The sequence below is a fragment of the Plectropomus leopardus genome, chromosome 21, assembly GCF_026936395.1.
Source record: "Plectropomus leopardus strain MGB_pleo_1.0 chromosome 21, ASM2693639v1, whole genome shotgun sequence".
Lineage (NCBI taxonomy): Eukaryota > Metazoa > Chordata > Actinopteri > Perciformes > Serranidae > Plectropomus > Plectropomus leopardus.
Genome location: NC_142196.1, coordinates 10,943,414 through 10,964,511, shown reverse-complemented (window position 1 = coordinate 10,964,511; position 21,098 = coordinate 10,943,414). Strand labels below are relative to the sequence as shown.

The window sequence follows — 21,098 nt, the reverse complement described above, 5'->3', positions numbered from 1 at the left end:
CACACAGTTTACACACAGAGTCCAGAATGTATGCCCGCTGGCTAAATGATCTGTTTCCACACTGGCACAGTGAAAGAGACAAATGTTGAAGGACACTGAGGACACACACAGAGCAAAAGAGCCACCGAACCCAATTTTCAGCCTGAAAACCGCTGGCAGAGGGGCCGGCAGATAGGTTCAAAAGCACAAAAAGCTTTGAACCAGCACATCCACACTCTGAATGCGCTGTCAAAGTTCTAACTGTAAGGTGGTATGACAGTGTCATTTCAGCGTCAGCCGTCGCCACAGCAGAAAGAGAACGCATTATGTCGTTACAGCAGCGAGAAACCTCACAATTTCCAATTTCTTTTACGCACATTGAAGGTTTACATGGTCTACTGTGTCATAGATTTCAGGCGCCACAATCCTATGAAACCTTTTCCAACTATTATTGATCATTTCCCAATTTTTGTCAGCTGGAATGTATTTGTTTTTCCTCGTTTGTGTCATGCTAGAATTACAGGAGAAACATCGGCGGCTGTTTTTGATAGTTGTGGGCGTGTGGGAGGATTCATTTCATCCCCATCATTCTGACCCTGAGACGGAGTTAATTTATCCCAGCTGCAAAACACAGCTGTCAACCACAGCAATAGACAAGGTGTCAATAAAGGGGAGAGAACAGGAGTGGCAGAGATGGACGACGAGGCAGAGAAGTCTATTAGGACGTGCTGAACACCTACACAAAATTACTTTAAAAGCAACTTCTCTAAGTGTCAGAGGGAGTGAAAGTGTTGAGAATATGTGCAGTCAATAAACACAATGGTAGTCAAGCTTAGTGAGAGCATATTAGCGGAAGTAAAGTTTTCAGCTCACTGAAAAGGCCAATGAAGTGCACTCAAACTCCAGCAAAGAAAAGGAGTCTGGAGAATAACCGGCAGTCTAGAGGACAGAATACATTACCCCCTTGGCTCTGAAAAAAGCCCTTGCTCCTTTCAAATCTGCAAACGGAAACCCTCCATCAGTTGTGAAATCCTTGATAACTCGAGTGGTTTGTTGATGCTTTCGGCTCGCATGCAACAAACTGGAAGAGGGATGAACACAGCGCGGTTCCACAACATTTGGAAAGAGCAAGGGTTTTTGGAAATGTGAAAGAGGAACTGTAAGGACAAAGATGAAAATGGTTAAGACAGCGATGGCCTCAAATATGAATCCTGAAATGGCATTGAAAATATTACCGATAATGACATAAGTTATGAAACACTTTAAGATTTAAGAAGTACCAAGTCAGTGTCAGCTGTATGTTAAAAAAGACTGTTTTTTACATGTTATGACAATTAAAATGCCAACAAACTTGAAAACAACAAATATTTCTAAATCATACCGCCAGACTGGGGTCCGCTGTGAGAACAAACCACACAAAGTGCACACACACATTTTCTAGCATGAGTCATCCCTGGAGAGGGGTTTATACATCATATTAGCTCCACTTAACCCCTATGCATGCAGAGTGAAAACAAACATGCACACACATGCTAGAGTATTATGAAGTGAGTGTGTTTGTCTGGGATGCTGAACCATGCTGTTATTTGCCTGTATAAGGCTCTCTGTAGTTTTAAATGCAAAGTGTGATGCTGTGTGTATACTGTACAAGCTGAACGTGTCCCCATAACCAAATAATGATTTCACCACCTGTTACAATTACTCACCTTTCTGTCACCTACTAAGTAAAAACGAATTACAGAACGGAGATTATGATATCATGCTTAGATATACATGAGCGAATTATTAAACTGCTTAAAGGAACAGTGTGTTGGATTTTGGGGGCTTTAGTGGCATCTAGTGGTAGGGATATCAGATTGCAAACAGCTTAAACTTCTTTCTTTTTAGAGACAAATGGACAGGGTGACTTTAACTGGTTAAAACACTGAATGCGGCAGTTGCACATTAACATTGGTTTTCCCACGCTGCTAGTTATGGGAGACTCTGCTGATGAGGACCCACTCACCATGTAGATATAAATCTAACATACCAAAAACATGACAATTTTCATTTCCATGTAATTAACACTAAAGAAAGCACGCTTAATTATATCTGATTTATGCAATATATAGCCTTAAATCTGCACACTGAGCCTTAAATATACTTGTCCTCATTCATGTAAATATATATTTAATTCCTTTTCAGGGAAAAACAAATATCTAAAAGCACCAATTTCTCAGTCCAAGCTGAAAAGTCCTGATAATTACGATAAAGTCCTTATCTTATCATGACCTCACACCGGCAATAATCATAGCAGTTTTTAGGAGCTAAATTATTACATTATTTCACAACTATTATATCATTGCTATACATCTCTAATGTCCCAACCTAACGCTATGTGCCCATGAGAAATAATAGAAACATCACTGAACTATTGAATATGTAAAACAATAATATCAAACACATTTAAATCATGCCTGCATGCATCATCACAGGTGGGAGTCTATAATTTTTGGTTAGAAAAAGAAGAAAAATGCATTGTGTAGGCAAGTAATAAGCACAGTCAGGGCCCCATTCAGTGATAATAACTAAAAGCTAATAAAAGCAGAAAATAATGACTTAACCAATGTGAGAGACAGATTTCACTTCACTTCATTCAAAAAGCAGCATCCAGGCATAAAAAAGCTCTAGTCATATCTTAAGTCAAGCAGCCAGCAGGATCTAAGGGAACATAACACTTTTTTTAATCACCCTAAAAATATTCTTTTTTCCAAAAGCTTTTTTTCTGTGTCTGCTCAATAACTTATCCTTCCTATCCAGCTCCCCTTTTCTGGCTATAAGACAGCATACTCTTTTACCATCCTATTACACCAAATGACCATAATCTGTTAATAATAGAATGTAATTTGAAAACAATTAATTGGCCAGATGCTAAAATGTGGAGATGAAGAATACGAAGCTTCACTTCCTTGACGCCAGAGTATTTTTCTCAGAAGAGATTAACAGGCTGCTGGGTGTTCAGAACAGCAAATATAACAGCTTTCATTAAATCCGTTATAGGTGGAATCATTCAATATCAGTCGGGGATGAAGCAAAACACGGACAACATGCAGATTATAATTTACCAATAAACAAGGTTAAATTGCCAGGGCTTCTTCCAGAAACAGAGCAGGACATTAACTCCAGCTAAATGAAAATATGCAGAAAACTGATAGATTGTAGAGCAAATCAGCACTGGTTAAATTGGTCTCTGTGGAGCTCTCCCGAGGCAAGACGTGATGCAACATAGTGCAAAGCATCTTGAGAAACTCAAATGGTTCCAACAGTAGCACACAAGCCGTTAAATGTGAAAAATCTAACGAGGGAGATAGCCAGTTGACATTTTTCTGAGAATGTGGAGATTTTGCATGAAGCAGATTTCCTGTTGCACTTTCTGACTTTAATTTGACTCCTGATGATACGTTTGATTAACTTCAGTCACATTTTTGCAGTTGGTTTGATAATAAAACACAATATAACTTCATCTCATCAAATCTAGGGGGGGGGACACTGTGAACGGATGTTTCTTCCTGGCGAGGATCCCAAAACTAAGGTTGAGCCCAGGAGGCCAGAACCACCGAGTCAGAGTACTGTTCCTGCCAAAACAACAGCATGATGACTGCAGGCTTTTCAATATCATTTATGTAATGAATTAGCCTTGGTTTTGAAAAATAAAGCAGTGTATGATTTTGAACAGAGGAAGGGGAGACAATCTTGCAGCCCAGACATGCTGTGTATTAATTCAATGGCTGGTTTATTTGCAGAACAGTTCTGATCACTTGATTAATAAATGTCAGGTATGACTTGTATAGCGATTGTCAGTAAGGTGCTAAGCGCTGTCAGTCACAATTAGGTTTTACACATGTCACAGTGTAGTTGTGCCTTTTGATGTCAAATGCAGCATTGCGTTTTATTCTCTGTCACTTGTATTTATGTTGTTGGGTCTATTTGCAGTTTCCCTGAGAATGATGAATTGGTTATTTTTTACTGTCAGTGCTGCTTTAATCATTACAGTAAGGGTAACAGCTTACTGAGTCAAGCTTTTTTTCAGTTAAATATCTGCAAGTGTTTTTGTTTTGTTTTGTTTGTTTCAATTTTTTGTTCATTACATTTGGGTCTTTTTTAAGTGGGTTTGTATAAGGTACTTATCCACAGTCAGTGTATTACCCACAGTGGATGGCAGTCAGTATGGCCCATATGGATCAGTATGGATGGGAGCAGCAGCAAAACACATTTTAGCCACTTAAACAAAAACAAAACAAAACAAACAAACAAAAAAACTCCCACCTAAAGTAATACATACATTCAGGTTCAGAGAACTCATGTAAATTAATGGCAGAATAATCGGGTCCAAGATAATTCAGATAAGGCTGCCAGACTTTGAGTTAGCTGCATTTTCACTCATCAATGCTTTCGTCAAAGCCACCGGACTCCACTGACAAAAACATTCATCATTTAAGCTAGTTAAAAACAGGAGATGCTGGTGCACTGCTGCCTCGATCAATCAGTTTGTTTGTGTTATTGGGTAACTTTAGTGAATCCAATCTAACCCTTTTAAAAGCCAAAGTCACACAACAACACTTTAGTGCCCTGTTGGAAGTCGATGTCTAGTGACAAGGTAAAGCTGTAAACATACTCTAAATAGAGTGTCCACTTAATTTAATAATGATTTTTTTAGGTGACTAAAACATGCTTTATTGCTGATCCCTCCACAGCAATACATTGCTTAGCTTCTGTATCAGTACACTGGCCTGCTTTTCCAAACTATGGGCATGGTATGATAGGTATGGTATTATATGTAGCCCAAAAGTCATATCAGCAAATATTGTTATGTGAGTATGATCATGGGAAGTCAAATGCTTGTTCAGTTAATTTCCTCTTGTGATGCTTCTGCCAAGTTCAGAAAAAAGAAAGGGTAAGATATATAGCAAAAAACATGATATTATGGCACTAGCATCATGCTTTTATCACCGAAATTATCCATCCAGTTTCACAAAGGTGGAATTTTTTTTCTCATTAACTGCCAAAAACAACAGCAAGTAAACCCAACTCAGAGCTTTAAAACATCCCTTCTTAAACCTACGAGTGGCGTCACAGACAATCTATGCTCCCATCATCTCCGTGCACTAACTGAACACTGCGTGAATTCTTTGTCAAACTATTCCCTCATTTTAATTGTGTCTCATTCTTGAAATCATTTAATGGACCCCAGACCTAACAATTCACCAACATGAACCTACCACATGTCACATTTTACTTAACCACCAGCAACACACACACACACACACACGCAAACACTCACAAGCAGACAGATGGCGTCTACAAAATGGAATCCACGCCATGTGTGTGTATCCTCAACGGGACACCATAGTGGAGGGAGGTGTGTGTTAGGCATGATGATGTGCCGCAATGGGAGTGGGCTTGCTGGGTTACTGGTGTAATGTTCATATGCAGGGACACACATACTCACATACACATACAATGACAGTGTGAGGCAGAAAGAGCATGGGAGCTATATTTGGAAGTAACCTTTTATCACACATTTAAATCATGCATCTGTTACACACTTTCAAATGCATGCATGCACAGGGAGTGCACACAAAAAGCCACGAACCATGGGCTGGGCAGAAATCAATAAAAAAAATGTGTTCTATATTTAAGATATGCTGACAGGAGGGTGGATCAAAACTTGTCCATATAATCAATTGTTGTTCAGACATTAGTGTGTGCCTGGTGTGGACATGTATTATTCATAAATATCATGGTGGTGTGTAAACAGACCTGCTGAAAGCAAGAGTATCACATACAGGTACCCTGGCTCATCACTAAGCAGCTCTTTGGGACCACAAACAGAAACAATAAAGGAGTGCAGGTGGAGGGAGACCGTACAAGAAACCTTGTGTCTTCTTTTTGCAATGTTAAATCTATTAATTGATAAGTTGTCAACTATTACATTATTTGCCTAGTTAATAATTGATTAACCAGTTTGGGCCTTTTTTTTTTTTTTTTTTTTTTGAGAAAACAAAAGTCAAAATTATCTGCTTCCAGCTTCTTGGGTGTAAACATTTCTGATTTCTTTGCACCTCCTTTGCATTAATAAATTGAATATATTGAGGTTGTGGACAATACAATAAAAATTAGATGACATCATCTTGGGAGTTGGGAAACACTGGTTGACATTTTTCACAATTTTTCTGATATTTTATAGATCAAACAACAAATTGATTAATCAAGGAAAAATTTGACAGATTAATCTACAATGAAAATTAGTTGTAGCCACTAAAATGAACAAGAAATAAATAAAAAATAATACATAAATATCAGCTTTATACTATCAACCTTGTATGGATTTGAACTGATTGCTCTCATTGTTATGTGGCATGACTCAAATGTGAGTGGAAATATTATTTCTGAAAAAAAAAACAACAGTTTACTTGCCCCTCAGATCTGTTAACTGGATCATGAATTTCAAATTATTGCTTCTCAAACACTACTAATGCAACTGCTGTAAACCCATTTACATTTGATAGATATTTAGTGTCCCCTGTCTTCTACAGTTTGCCACTAATCAGCTCCAGCAGAGCAACTGGAGGTCAAATTGCTCAGAGGTACATCAGCAAGAATGTCTTATTCATTTCCCCGCTGTCAGACATCAAGGTGAGCAGCTCTGTTGCAACAGATGTGTTTGACTGGAGGGAAATCCCCCACGGTGAAAAAGTGTATCAATGTTGCATTAGCATGGTATGGATCAGTAAAGCTGCATGGATCCGACTAAATCAAGTATGCTTCAGTGGTTTGGTAATGTTAGAACGCTGACACATTTTCTGATGGGGGAGAAAACACACTCCAACAGTCACTGCAGCATTTTCCCAAAGTGTTGCCATGTACAGTAGAGCTGATTAAACTTCTTATAACAGAAAACCCATGCTTCTCAAAAACTTGGGTGCAAAGGCCTTCTTCTTGCCTTGCCAGATGACTGAACAAGGAACTAATTTTGAATTTTCAAAACATTTCCTTTCCTCGGGGGAGGAGTTTTCAGAGCTGTCGCACTGCAGAAGAAAATAAGGCTTCAACAATAGCTACATGTCTGTGATGTATTCCCTTTTGGGGAACTTCTGTACGTTTGCTCTCCCAATGGGCGCGGGGGGAGCTGCGGGTTCAAATCTGGTCCATTGCATGGATCTGACTAAACCCTGCATGCTTCAGTGATTCAGTAATGTGAGAGCACTGAGAGGTGCTCTGGTAGAGGAAAAAAAACCAAAATATATGTCCACACCAGGCACAGTGGAATGCCATTTGCAAGGGGGGAAAAAAAGCTTAAATTGCCATCAGCACTTGTCCTTCACTAAGGGTAAATGGAATATTTTGCGGTATTAAATTATGTAGAAAGTCAGAGTGTAGATAGGCAAAATGATAAATATACGGTGTATTGCACTTGCTGATGAGTTAAATCCGAATGAAACTGAATTCCATTACACAAAGGAATAAGTCCAAGGCTAAACACAAATCACCAAATGCAATTAGTGAGAACTTGAGGCTTTTTTTTCCAGAGGGAATCAGGACTCAGGATGTCTTTTTATCGTGCAAGCACAAGAGTCATGCACATGTTTGCGTGAGGTTCTTTTCTACTTCAATAAAATAGAAAATAAACACTGAGGAGCCCAGTGATTTAATTGTGCAAGCCCACACAACACACAAAGCCTCTTTCTCTCCAGTCTTTTCCTTTTTGCATTCCTTCTCAGTCCAACATTTCATCTCAGCAGTTTCCAATGGAAAACATAAAATTTATTCTTGTCATGCACCCAACTTCCTTCCTTCTCACACCAAACCAACCCACCCACCGTGACTTTCACATCCCATCTGCCCTTCCTTCTCTCGCCTCTCTCCGTCCTCCTCTCCTTCTCTCTGTCCCACTCCTCCTCTTAACCTGGAGCCAGGCAGGATCACGGCCCAGCCTGTCCTCTAGCAGCACTGCAGCTACCTTCCAATGCTCCCCGTCGAGTAATTGCCTTGATTTTAATGACTTTTTCAATTATGCCTACTTGGCTACAGCTCTTGCCCCGTAATCTCCATCATTTCCATCCATTACACTCTCGTATTCCCCTGACACTAATCAATCTTTGGTTTCTTTTAAACCCTTTAAAGCAGTGGAGCGCCTTTTTCCCTGAATAACAGTGACAACCTCCTGACCTGCCTCAACGCAAGCTGTTCAAGGGCTGTGAGGTGAGACAAGAGGAAAGAAGAAGAGAGGCAGCCGAAAGCAAAAAATGTGCCTTTTTTATCAAAGCTAACCAATAATACACGTTTGGAACATGTACAACACACATGTTTATTAGGGAGTTCCTACCTGTTCTTTGACAGAGGCGAGGATGGAGGAGGTCGTCTCCGTCTCAGATCTGTCTCCATTGGAGGCTGGCATCACAGGGGCAACCATGGCCCCCTTCTCCTGCTCCGCAGGCTGCTCTGGCACCGGCATTGCTAATGAAGAAGAAACATGATGAAGGCGCTTGCAGATTTGAAAGTAAAAGCAATAAAGGGAGCGAAATAAAAATGGGTCACATTAATGTCAATCCAGTTTACAGTCAGCTCAAGAAATCTACTTTGTTTGGAGGGAGGAGACCTCGGCTAAGTCCTTGCATCTATGCAGGATTATCTAATCAATTCAACTTTGATTTGGACAAAATTGGAGGAGTTCTTCAATTTTTGCATTTCTGACATATTGACAGTCACAGATAATCACATCTGCTGGAAGATCATCATGTGCCAGAAGCAACAGCTAAAGTCATTCTGCATTTGTACTCAGATAGCTAACAGAAGAATTCAAATGTTCACCTCTGATGAACAGTTATCGCCAATCAGTGAAGTTCTTGTCCAACTGAAACTGAATTTTAGATTAAGAAACTATGAATTTAGATACAAATAATAGCATCCTTTGAAACTCCTGAAATGACCTGGTATTGATTCTTGTGAGGTATTCAGACTGTGAGGAGACTAAATCCCTTAGTTCCATATTGCCAATTTGTGTCAAAATGCATATTCTTACAGTACATTTAGTCTAGTTCCCCTGCTTCTCATGTGCTATGTCATGCATGTCATTTGTTTGGTTTCATGTTGCGCACTGCTCACCTATATAAATACAATTGGAAAAATGTTTATTCCTTTTTAGAGTGATAACACAGACATGGTACACATCTTCTGCTTGTATGTGGCATCATTTACACTGTCCAAGATAATTATTCACTCTGATGTGCATCATTAACGTCCATAAATCCACTTAGAAAACGTAGCGTATCATATCAGAACAAGCCTGAGAATTATATTTCTTTCTAGTTTTCTTCAATATCAACTTAATGATGTCTGTACATCCATGACAGGTACATTTTAATCAGGAATTGCTAATAGCTAATTCTGCAAACTTTTAATAGTGCCAGTTTACCAAAATGTAAACAAATATTGGCTAAAAAAATAGGGCTCCAGTTTGAAGCTTACAGCATAACTCCATGGCAACATTACTTGCTCTTTACTTCCCCAAAGCATTATGGGATCTGTAGCTTCAAAACATAATATGATTATCATTCATCACAATACAATATTACATTGATACTTTGGACAACAATACAATACTAGTCAATATCACTAAATCTTTCACAATACAATTTCAATTAGATTAGATTTGATTTAGGGGCCTGTCATCCATATGGGACAATACTATATGCTCAAACACAGTTGGTTACAAGAGAAGCTGCCACCCCTTTCTTTGCTTTCAGCCACAAAAGATAAAAATAACATAAACATAACTGAAAATAAATAAACTGGTTCACTCTATTTGAAAACACTTTTTGGAAAAAATATTTTCATTTCAATTCAAACCATGATCTTTGTCCTATGACTTCAGGGCTGTCTGACTTGAATACAAACTTCTCCCAACATCCTCAAAACGTGGATTAGCAACAAGTTATTTTACCAAAAGTAGAAAATTCAATAACAATAAACTATAACAGACAGAACAGCTGTCTTTTGTAGGTCCCATTTTCGTCACATAAACAACATGCTAAGGTTGATAGCAGAAGCCTATGGCATTTTACGTTGCATAAATTAGCTTAGCGGCTAGCGGACTTTTCCTCTACTTATAACTTAACCAGTTTATTATTTATGCTTTGACTTACTCACCCCTGGTTTAAGTCCCTGCATCTCCTGACAGAACAGCGCAGATGATTTTCAGTGTACATGCACGTTTTTTTCAGTCAATATTGTTGAAACACAGCAGCTAACGTAACGTTAGCAAGAAGTCAGTGAAGTGACCTGGCAGCAGGGCTAGCTCTTGGCGATATAGGCGGGCGCCTACAGCGCCACTCTCTGCATGGGCGCTGCTGGTCACGCTCGTTAGCGCTCTTTCCTCCTGTTCTGCCTTGAAAATAACAAATGAATAAATAAAGAGAGAAATAATCATAAACTCAGCGCCCCTGCTGTTTCTCATCATTGTCCTGCTGACCCAGCCTGCACCAGGAGCACTGATGGCTGCATATTGAAAGTGAAAGTCGGAGTTGAGTTACTGATGCGCACCTCAGGTCAGAGAGGGAGAGAAGCCTGACTGACACGTCAACAGGCAGGTTATAAATTATCTACGTTTACATATTTATTACGTTATTTTTTTCATTAAAAACGGTCTAAACCTTCAGGTGCACAAGGAGAAAAAAGAAAGGCAAATACAAAGGTATGTCTTTTATAACATAAAACAGGCTGTTTTGTGTGATGACATTTCATTTGTACTATCTAAATTAAAATCAAGCAAAGCTAGATAATGATGCTTTGATAGCTACTAAGAATTGAGGGATGTTTGTGAATCATCTGAATGTCAAGCCGGTAGTTTATATAGTTAATTACTGCTGCTGGCTGCTTAGTGCTGCTCTTTCTACCCAGTAAGTAGGCTACTAGACACTTTGTTGAAATTAGCTGACCAATATGGACAAATAATTACTCATATTGTTGGGCATGTGTTAGTATTTAATTGTGGTGCATCCTCTTTTATTTTATTAATGAATAATCACAGCCTCGCCTAGGGCACCAAAATGGATAGAGCCGGCCCTACCTCGTGTTTCCTCAGTATGGCTTTAATTTCTGAAAATATATCACCCTAAATCTTGCTGGACCTTTAAGTTTAACTGAAAAGAGTGAGTAGAAAATGACAGATAGTTTGACAGTTAATACCAGGCGGAACCAAGCCTTTAAACATGTCAGTCAGACAGTGTACCCAGCATCCATGAGTCTACTGTGGATGCAGTGCTTGAATAAATACAAAACCCTCGACTGTAAATAAATACAGCAATTAGTCTGCAACACACAGAGTCACTCCTCTCACCTGTGTCACTGCCAGTATGTCACTTCACAAATAGGGGTCCTAGTAGACTCGTTAAAATGTGATGCCCCACTTATCAGGATTTTAATTACTTTATTCATACGCGGGTCTAGTTAATTTCAAAGAGACTAGCAATTATTCACTTAAAATTTTTTAAAAAAAAAACCATAACGTTTGATCTTTTCTTTTCTTTTCTCTTTGCTGCAATTTATCATAAGGCAAGGACACACTGATGGATGCATCATTTAAGGCTTCTAAATTGAGCTATCTATAATAACGTAGTTCTTTAACATTAATTGTTTTTAAATCATCAATAAAAGCCTTTGTGCATCTGTACTGTGTGAGCACAGACAGAGAGAGAGATAAAAAGTCAAAGAAATCAGGAAATTGGTCTGCGAGTTTTAGAGAGAAGAGACCATGGGGATGGGATTTTGTCAATACAGCAGCCCGGCTTCAGCGGAAGACTAAATAATGAACTGATTGAGAATGGGATTTCATCATGGAGTCTCTTACTTTGCAATTTGCCACAGCCCTTCATTTTTAACACTTGATGTGGTGATCCAAATCTATGCTAGCTTTGGTTAGTCCCTGCAGCCTGAACATACACACACACACACTGGTGCATGTACGTCTGCAGTGCAAATACAGTTGTATGTTTAATTTTACAGTTTTAAGCAGGTTTTTTCAAAAGCAAATATTTACATTACTTGAATTTAAAGCTAATCAAACAGACGCTGAGGGTAAGTGAGCCATTAGCGTCACGCAAGTCAGCTTACAAAGTCAGTGAGGATCCAGACAGTCTGCAAATCAAACATCCAGTCAGTTTATCAGCCAGTCAGCTAGCCAGCAGACAGACAGCAGGCCAGACAGGGTGGTGTCGGTAAATAAAAGATGCTAGTGAGATGGCCTGCAGATGGTTATTTTCACTCTCACTGACAAACACCACGACTGTGTCTGGCATCTCCCCTCCTGAGTGGAGATGAGTCACCAGAGTTTGGCTCCTGAGCAACCAGAACCCCAGCAAAGACCATATCACACCAGCTGGCTGACTGCCGCATTTCTCTTGAATGAGCCAAAAATGTGCAAGTCAGTGGGAGGAGGAAAGACTCACCTCACCTTACTTTGTGGAGTTGTTTTCTACAGTAAACACCTCGGGCCATGAAGTGGAGCCCTGAACCTGCCACAACAGGATGAACCCGACGCTTCATCAATTATTTAATCTGTGGCTCCTCGGCAATAGTTTCGTGCTGTGGTGGTTTGGTTTTGGTTTCACAAACCATCCAGTTACATCTGTAGCACTCAGATGGACTGTATTTTGCTGTAGGCATGGAAGACCTTTCTCATGGCTGGGAAATCACAGTTGTTACTAATAATATTAATGATGGCTTCATTCCATTTAGTTGTGCCAGCAGTGGGCCATGCCAGAGACCCTTCACTGGCACACCTGAAATGCAGCTTATTATTCATCCTGCAGTCACATTGGCTCATTTCCCTAGTCGGGAAGTCGGTTTGCAAATTTTGTTGGGTTCATGAGCTTTAATGTTGAAACAACATGGATGCTAGATGCAATTGCCTTGAGCATTTAAACAACACACTGATAACAATTTGAAGCTTTATATTACCATGTGATTTTAACTGAAACTACTAAAATATCACTTTACCTGACTATAACATTTATAACTAATCTAGGTCACTCTCCATGGACAGCAGTGGTTACAATCTAATTACATACAACAATATGCATGTGAGCAAAATTTTGACACCCAATATGTGAATTTATAAAAAAGTTATTACTTTATTCAATTTCTAATGTCTGAATATTCTTAGGAATGAAGAGTTTGTTGCCTTTTGACAGGGTGTGCTTAGATTATTCAGTTATTTTATTCTCATTATATGGGTGACATAAAATAGTCTAGAACATGACAATACTGCTGTTTATGCCCGATATTTCTGGGACAATACATCGTCCAACAAAAGTAGTTATTGTGAGAAGCCTCTATATTTAAAACTCATAATTTCCATCCGGTGACTGTTTTGTATTTAGAAACACTGACAAACAGTTTTTATGGCACCCCTATTAGCCAAAGACCTTCTCACACTTTATACACAATATTCAGTAAACTAACAAACACAAGCCAGAAATGCAGTTGTGTTTAATGAGCTAAACAAGGTCTGAGTGACTTTGTTCAGTAAATTCTTTTGGCCAACGAGTGAAACACCCAAATCACTGAACAGAAAAAAAATCACAATATAAACCTAGCAGCAATGCAAATTTTGAGCCTCTGCATACACACATCCAACATTGTGAACTATTTATTGTCCAAGAGAGCCAGTGATCACATATAGAGTAAACCCTTTGTGATTAGTGTCCACACAGGTGCTGTCTTCAGAAAACTGCAAAGTTGGCTCACTGTATACTGGCTGACTTCAGAGATAATCCCAGTAACAACACATCCACCATCAAATGTCACAATACTCCACCACCCCAATGTTCTTCCTGAGCTTTTGTCAGCAGAACAGTTGAGCTGCTATTGAATAGATGCATTACATCCTGCAGGGTACAATGTAACAGGAGCCTATGCTTAGAGGGGGCTTTTGTAGCTCCGGGGACACACTTAATTGCAGCACATTCTGGCTGATTTGAGTTGTGTGCGGCTTTCCGTTGAACTGAGGAGGAATGATGGTCTGACATTTCATTTGGCTCAGGCCAAGATAAAAGCCCAGACAATGTCTCCTGTTTTTGACAGCATAGTAGAGGAGCCCGTGTTTAGCGGAGTTTCTTGGAGAATAAAGTGTAAACAATAAAAGGAAAACTCCCAACAGGAAAAAGATTGCACATCACAGTGTCAAGTTTTACGATTACTAATTTCTTCAGAAGTTTACAGTTTGGAAAAAAGACAGCCAAACGAGCAGTCAAGGAACTACTGTACTCTGTATTCTAAAGGGCTATGGATTTGAATAAATTATATACTTAGTGTTTAAGAATACCTGCGACTATTTTGTTTGTTGACACATATGCGTCCTTCACTTAATGCTTTTACTGTTTCTCTGTGTAGATTTTATTCAATCCATTATCCGCCGACTGTTTTTCTATAATTTACAATGCTGCATTCCACATATTTTCAAGGGTAATTTGAAAACAGCTTTGGTTAAATTACAAGTATTATCTTGGTAGCTGAACCATAGAATATACACTTGTGAATTACGTGTTTGCAAGCTGGAACATGCTTTTTTTTCAGAAGGGCCAGCACAGTCTTAAGGTTAGGTATTCAGGTCAATTTGGGCATCTTTTAATGCAATGTTAATTTCATGTCTAACTTGATGGCAGGATAGAATAAAACTTGTCTGTTGTCCAGTTTGTGTGCTATCCATCAGGCAACATTGCAAAATCCTGAAGGGTAAAAGAACCATCACCCTGTAACGCTGCTGCACAACCATGACTAGATATGTATTTTTATTTTTCACATACAGTCAGTAGTTGTTGACGTCCCTAAACTGCAGCAGAGTGATTTTCTCCGTTGCCAACTGTATTACATCATGCATGCTTCCGCTGGCACATTCTCTCAGTTCTATTTAAATCCACATCATATCAATAACTTATGCTTATCAGCCTAATACTTTTGAATCGGGACCTTTCAGTATTTCGATCAAGTGGCATGTGAAAAACGAGCTGGGCCAAATTAAGAAGGCTACAGCTGTTAACTAATTGTGTCATTTATATATTTAATCAGCATTTAGTTTAATACTGTATGAATATCAGATCAGACTCGGTATTGGCAGGAATCGCAGTACTGCAACTGAGATTCAATAGCTTGCAAAAAAAAGTGTTTTTAAATGAATATTTGGTAAAAAAAATAGATTTGATCATGCAATCAGCCAACTGATTATATTTTTTAGTTGAACATATATGCCACATTTCCATTGCATGGTACGGCACAGCTTTACTCAATCTGACCCACTCTTCTTTGGCTTTCTGTTAGCAGAAGTTGGGACATTGCCTGGTGCTTTTTTTTTTTGAAACCAAGGAGGCTGAAGTTCCAAATGAGCTGACGATACTAAAAGGTGGAGTTAAAACACTGCAAACCACTGACTGGTCAGAGAGATAATCCCTTGTGTGACATAAGACAGCCTGCACAAACTTACCATTTTTTAAATGGTCAAGCTATGGGAGATAGCTCCTGCAATTTTTTTATTTGCTCGACCCAGATTTTAAAAGAGGCAGTCTACAAATCTACAGTGTACGCTGTGTAAACTACACTGTACAATTGATGAAATTCAAATGTTTCTCTGTTTAGCTGCTAATGAAAGGATTCAGCAAGTGTCAAAGAAAAGGACCTAAAACCAAAATTTAGTCAAGTCACGCCATGCCATGCATGCATTTAGAGTGTTATTAATGGGGCAATCTACTCTATTTTTTAAAGTTTCCAGGTTTTTGTTGGTCATTCATATTAAATTTAGGCATTTCCTTAGTTGTTCCTGTATGCTCACAATTGAGAAAAAAAACAGCTTCTGCTCCACACACAGGCAAAAACGCACAAGCATGCAAACACAAGGGTTACTCACACCTTGAGTCATAGGATTTGGCAGAATGGGCACCTCTGACCCATGCTCACACCATGACCTGACAGGCCTCCACACCTGCCTCCTTCCGGCTGAACACACCTTACGTGAACATGTCCTCACTCACACAAACAAACACACATTTTCCCATTCAGCACATGCACACACCTCCCTCTGAGGTTCATTGAGGTGTCCTCTCCCTTTACCCCATGACCCGTCAGCTGTCTGACTCCAAGCGCCGTGGCTCAACTGCATTGCCCTGCTCTGTCCTCTCACCTCATATTCCCTTTTTATCCACTTTTCTTCCTTACTTTTATCTTCTAACTTTTACTTTTTAAGATCTAATTGGTTTGATTGTTAATAGCTGATAATAAAGAGAAGCATAAAGACATTTTTACAATCTCATATAGTACTATGAGATTGTAAAAATGTCTTTATGCTTTGTCTCTGTTAGCCAGATCTCCTGCTCCATCCCCAGGCCATGCCCCAAGCATTGCGTGATCAGGAAGCCATTGTCCTCAGCACGTTTGAGTGAGTGGCTCCTCTAAGGGATGCAATCAAAAGTGTGCTTCTACTTCTCACATGAAATGACACTGCTGAAATATTTACAAAGCTTTGAAATGCAATCAAGGTTGGAAAGAATTGCATGACGGCTGTACAAGAAGAAGGTGGTTTCTTTGGGATGTCAAATGCTGTACAGAAGGTAGAGCTTAAATCCTCCTACTGTACAGACCTACTGTAGGCTCACGAACAAATGGCATTCATCACCCAAGATATTTTCAATATTTTTTTCATCATTCCTGCATTGGGCTTTAAAGAATTTTTCTGCCATTGGACACGCTTTTTTTCAAAATATCATGATCCAATAGTGTTCACCTGTATTTGGTACTCATATTTAATGTTCAGTATAGTAATCTAATCTGTCTTCACTAGTGCAAGATGTTCTCTATATTCATAGACATTTCATATATTTTCCAATAAGTGTTTGATTCGGTAACTTTTTGCATTCAGGTGTGAGTTATTCATGGCTGTGGAAGAAGCACGGATGATAGCAATAGCAGATAAAAGAGGTTTTATGTTCACGGATAAGCCCAAGTCGGTCTTTTTACTTATGATGTAACAAGCTTTGTGGCTGTATTAAACTGTTGAGGCAAGAGGACCTGCCACCCTTCTGTCTTTTACGATGGATTACTCCTGAGAGGCTGTCACCAAAATCTGATGTTTACCACTGATGCAGCAGATAGCAGATGTTTTTTTCCCTGCTTTCAAACTCAACTCTACTGAGCTGGATATATGAGGCATGTCATTTCAGCCAGTCATTGTGGGGAGTGGTCTTATATCAAGAGTTGTACTGCAGCAAAGGAAAAATGTAAAGTGCAATAAGAGTTTGAGCAGATGTTAATGTGGCTCTGGCCCAGATAAAATTAGGAAAACTATATCCATTAAACAATCATACCTACTAATTAAGGCTGGCCATTAATGCAAAAAAACACAAATTTAGCGACAATTTTAGAAAATAGAGGGCAAGAATATGGAAAAGGTGATGATATTAAGTTATAAGTTTAGGGCTGAATAAACAGTGAATTTTGACTACACTCAACAAAAATTTAAATGCAACACTTGTTTTACATTTTTCCATTTTTCACAATTTTAAGTTACAGATACGAGTTTTTATGCTGATATAAGTCTTTCAAATTGGTGCAAATGTATTAAAATCTATGTTAGGGAGTAGTTTTCTTTTCCAGGACACTCTAAAATGTGCAGTTTGATCACACAACAGAATGCCACAGTTGTCCTTTGTTTTGAGGGAGTGTGCCATCGCCTTGCTGACTACAGAAACGTCCACCAGAGCTGTTGTGCATGAACTAAATGTTCTTTTTACTATCATAAGACATCTCCAGTTGTTTACGTTGATTTGGCTGTACATCCAATGAGCCTCACAACTGCACAAACCGGTTACAGTGATGAACTGCTTTCAGGCCAAGACCCTGGTGAGATGGTTTCTGATAGTTTGTGCAGAAATTAATCGATTGTGCTAACCAGCAGTTGCATCACCTGTGTGGGTGGCTGGTCTCAGATGACCTTGCAGGTGATGACACTGGATTTGGAGCTCCTGAGCTGGTGTGGCTACATGTGGTCTGCGCTTGTGTGGCCTGTTGGATGCACTGCCAAATTCACAGAAATGACATTGGGGATGGCTTACAGCGGTAAAGTAAACATTCAGTTCATGGGCAACAGCTCTGGTGGACATTCCTGCAGTCAGCATGCCAATGGCACACTCCTGAAAAACTTGTGACATCTGTGACATTGTGTGAGATCAAACTGCACATTTTAGAGTGTCCTTTTATTGTGACTATCCCAAGTTGCGCAAGAGTAGTAGCAATGCTGTTTAATCAGCATCTTGAAATTCCACACCTGTCAGAAGAAGAAAGAAGAAGACAGAAGTCTTAAATTTGTAACTTAAACCTGTGAAAATGGAAACAAATTTCATTTTTGGTTCAGTATATTTATTTTGTGATTGTTTTTGGTTACAGTGTAAAATAAAGAGAAGTATGAAGTCAAAACTTCAATTTCAGGCATCAGTAAGTTCTAGTTCTAATTAAATCTGGAACCAGTTCCAATTCAGATGTGGATCTTGAGCCCAGCCATTGGCGTAGGGCTGTTATTTTCTGTGAACCAGCTCAATTAAGAAAAACACACAGAAAAAAAATCCTGTTGTGCACTGGATAGAGTCAGTATTCAGTCAGTATTTCTTTTGACAAGCTTAAATTGGCCTCAGAGGAGCTGATACACTGTATCACATTTCAAAGACAAATATTTCAAAAATGGCTCAGTGTGACAAGGCTATTCATGCATATTAGACCACATTTTTGATGATGCAAAGCCACTCTCTAAAAATTATGCTTTCTGATGGGGTGTGCCTTGACCCCACAAGCATTCAGTGGAAGACATTTAAGCACATACTCACAGGAACAGACACACAGCTGTTAATGACATATTCCACTGGGTCTAAGTGCTCTCTATCTTTTGCTGTGAACCATAATGCTTCATTAAAACTGACTCATGCCGATCTGTTCATTTAATTGGAATTTCAAACACTATTTGATTGCTATCAAATCGGTATAGTTCCATATGAAATGGTGAGAAACCATTTATTTAACATTCTCCTGTTTTTGAAACTCAAAATGAGAGACATTTAAATTAGACCTGATAGATTCATCTGACTTTCTGAGTTTTGCATATATTGTAACTCATTAGCCGTGTAAACTTCACCGGCATCCTCAAGAACTCAAATAATAATCATCCCAAACATGCGGCTAATAATGCTAATGTCATCAGAATGAGGCAAAGCTAGAAAAGTGAAAAAATAATAATTATAATTTCTACACCCAATTTCCCCAGCCAATCACTACTGATTCCCAAAGACTGCTTTGCCTTTCAAAAATGATTCCCAAAGTCTGCCTCATATGAATGTGTGATTGATAGCTTCAATTTACCTCCATGTAAAGTCTAATATTAAACTCTGAATAATGCATAATTCATTTAGCACTGTGGAGAGATGGAGAGGGTGCATGGTACATCCATGTGAACAAACATGCACACACACAAGCATGCACATCACAACTCACAATGTATGTATAAGCACGTCAACACCTTCAAATATGCAGTCACATCCACACCTAAAAATAGACACAGAATTCCCTTGTGTAGAATTTTCATGAGCTGAAGTGAAAAACACTGAAAGAAGTGACGTGTAACACATCCTATTAACATCTGACAACCGTTTAAGTGCTTTATGATCTCATAAGCCTCATACAGAAACTATAAAATAAATGATATATTTCATTGATTGTGTGTGGCTTTAAAAAAACATACATTGATTCAGTCTGAAAAGAGCCATTCCTGGAACTGTAATAATTTAAACCTTTATGTGGTTAAAGTGAATATGTAACAACCCAGGATGTCAAAAGACATTTATTTGATTTTTTTTTTTTTTAGATGTCATGGGCTTCCCTAAACAGACATATTAGCATAATTCCCAGTATGAACTTTTTGAGAATTTAAGTCCCCATAAAATGAAAAAATCATCTTCCCAGTGTCAATCAGGTGTCCCTGTGTTCATTTGTTCCTTGTTAAATGTAAAAAAAAAAAAAAAAAAAAATCAGTATCAGAGTACTGTCTTTCTGTAAAATCCATTTATGTAATGGCCGAAATACAGTACTGAAGGCATACACTGGTTCTTATCTATGAAAATTGCTTAGTGACACATGAAACCAAAGAAGCTTGTTTTCCAGGGGTTGAAATTACCCGTATCTTCTGTATTATGGGGTCCATAGAGCAGGCGCACTAGACACTGCTGAGCTGAGCATGGCTGAGTACGGTCAGACAGCTAACTTCCACCTGCTAAGTGACTGAGTTGAACAGAGATGAAATTATTTAGTCCTCTAGACTTTCGTTATATTGAACCAAATGAATCAAATTCCAATAGTAAAATGAGTCATTTTGCTGGGGTTGTGATGCCCACAAAATATATCCACTGATTTACAGACATCTCTTTCACATTGTACGGTAAAAGTCTTTGTGGGCCTCCTGGCATCACGTCACAGACCTGGATGGTGTAATTCCATTTTTTAGCCACTATGTAAATTTCAAATGTCTTATAGCTCACCCTGCACTTAGGGCCATTCACAAAACTTCCTGCAATCAAATGACACTCAATTAGACAATTAGACGCAATTAGATAGCCTCACTGGTCATATAAAACCACAGTTTATCGTTTGTGGGTTGTTATAGTAAGTAAGTTGGATATGTAATATGTCATAGTACAGAAGCTGCAGATGCTCCAATGTCTGTTTCACAGGCGGGGTTGATTGTTTGATGGACACTTGCGTATAAATAAAACATTAGAGTTCACAAGCAAACCCAATATCAGACTGTCAATCACAAATGAGAGACAGTTCTTTCCCATCACTTCATCATTCAATTTTTTAGAAAATATAAAACAATAATTCCTGGTATGTTATGGTTTTCTTAAGTTTAAACTCTCATATCCTCTGTGTGTTTGTGTAGGCACATACCAGCAGACTTCTAGCACAGAAAACACATTCACAACAAGTATAAATCATTCATGTATATAAATTCATGCATGCGTGCAAATCTCTGCAAATAACTACAAAATTATCCA

At 38.8% G+C, this 21,098-nt stretch overlaps 1 protein-coding gene across 5 annotated transcripts in view; it reads right to left on the bottom strand.

Moving 5' to 3' along the window:
* ctnnd2a (catenin (cadherin-associated protein), delta 2a) overlaps positions 1 to 21,098 on the bottom strand; it is a 318,237-nt gene that overhangs the window by 266,288 nt on the left and 30,851 nt on the right. For 3 of the 5 annotated variants that reach the window (XM_088071966.1, XM_088071970.1, XM_088071969.1), the window contains exons 1-2: positions 10,164 to 10,300; positions 8,345 to 8,475 (exon numbers count right to left, since the gene is read on the bottom strand). In XM_088071966.1, the coding sequence (XP_087928092.1) occupies positions 8,345 to 8,475; positions 10,164 to 10,188 (156 nt within the window). In that variant the 5' untranslated portion in view covers positions 10,189 to 10,300. Of the gene's footprint in view, positions 1 to 8,344; positions 8,476 to 10,163; positions 10,305 to 21,098 lie in introns of those variants that run through there. The other 2 variants (XM_088071968.1, XM_088071967.1) reach the window with 2 other exon arrangements.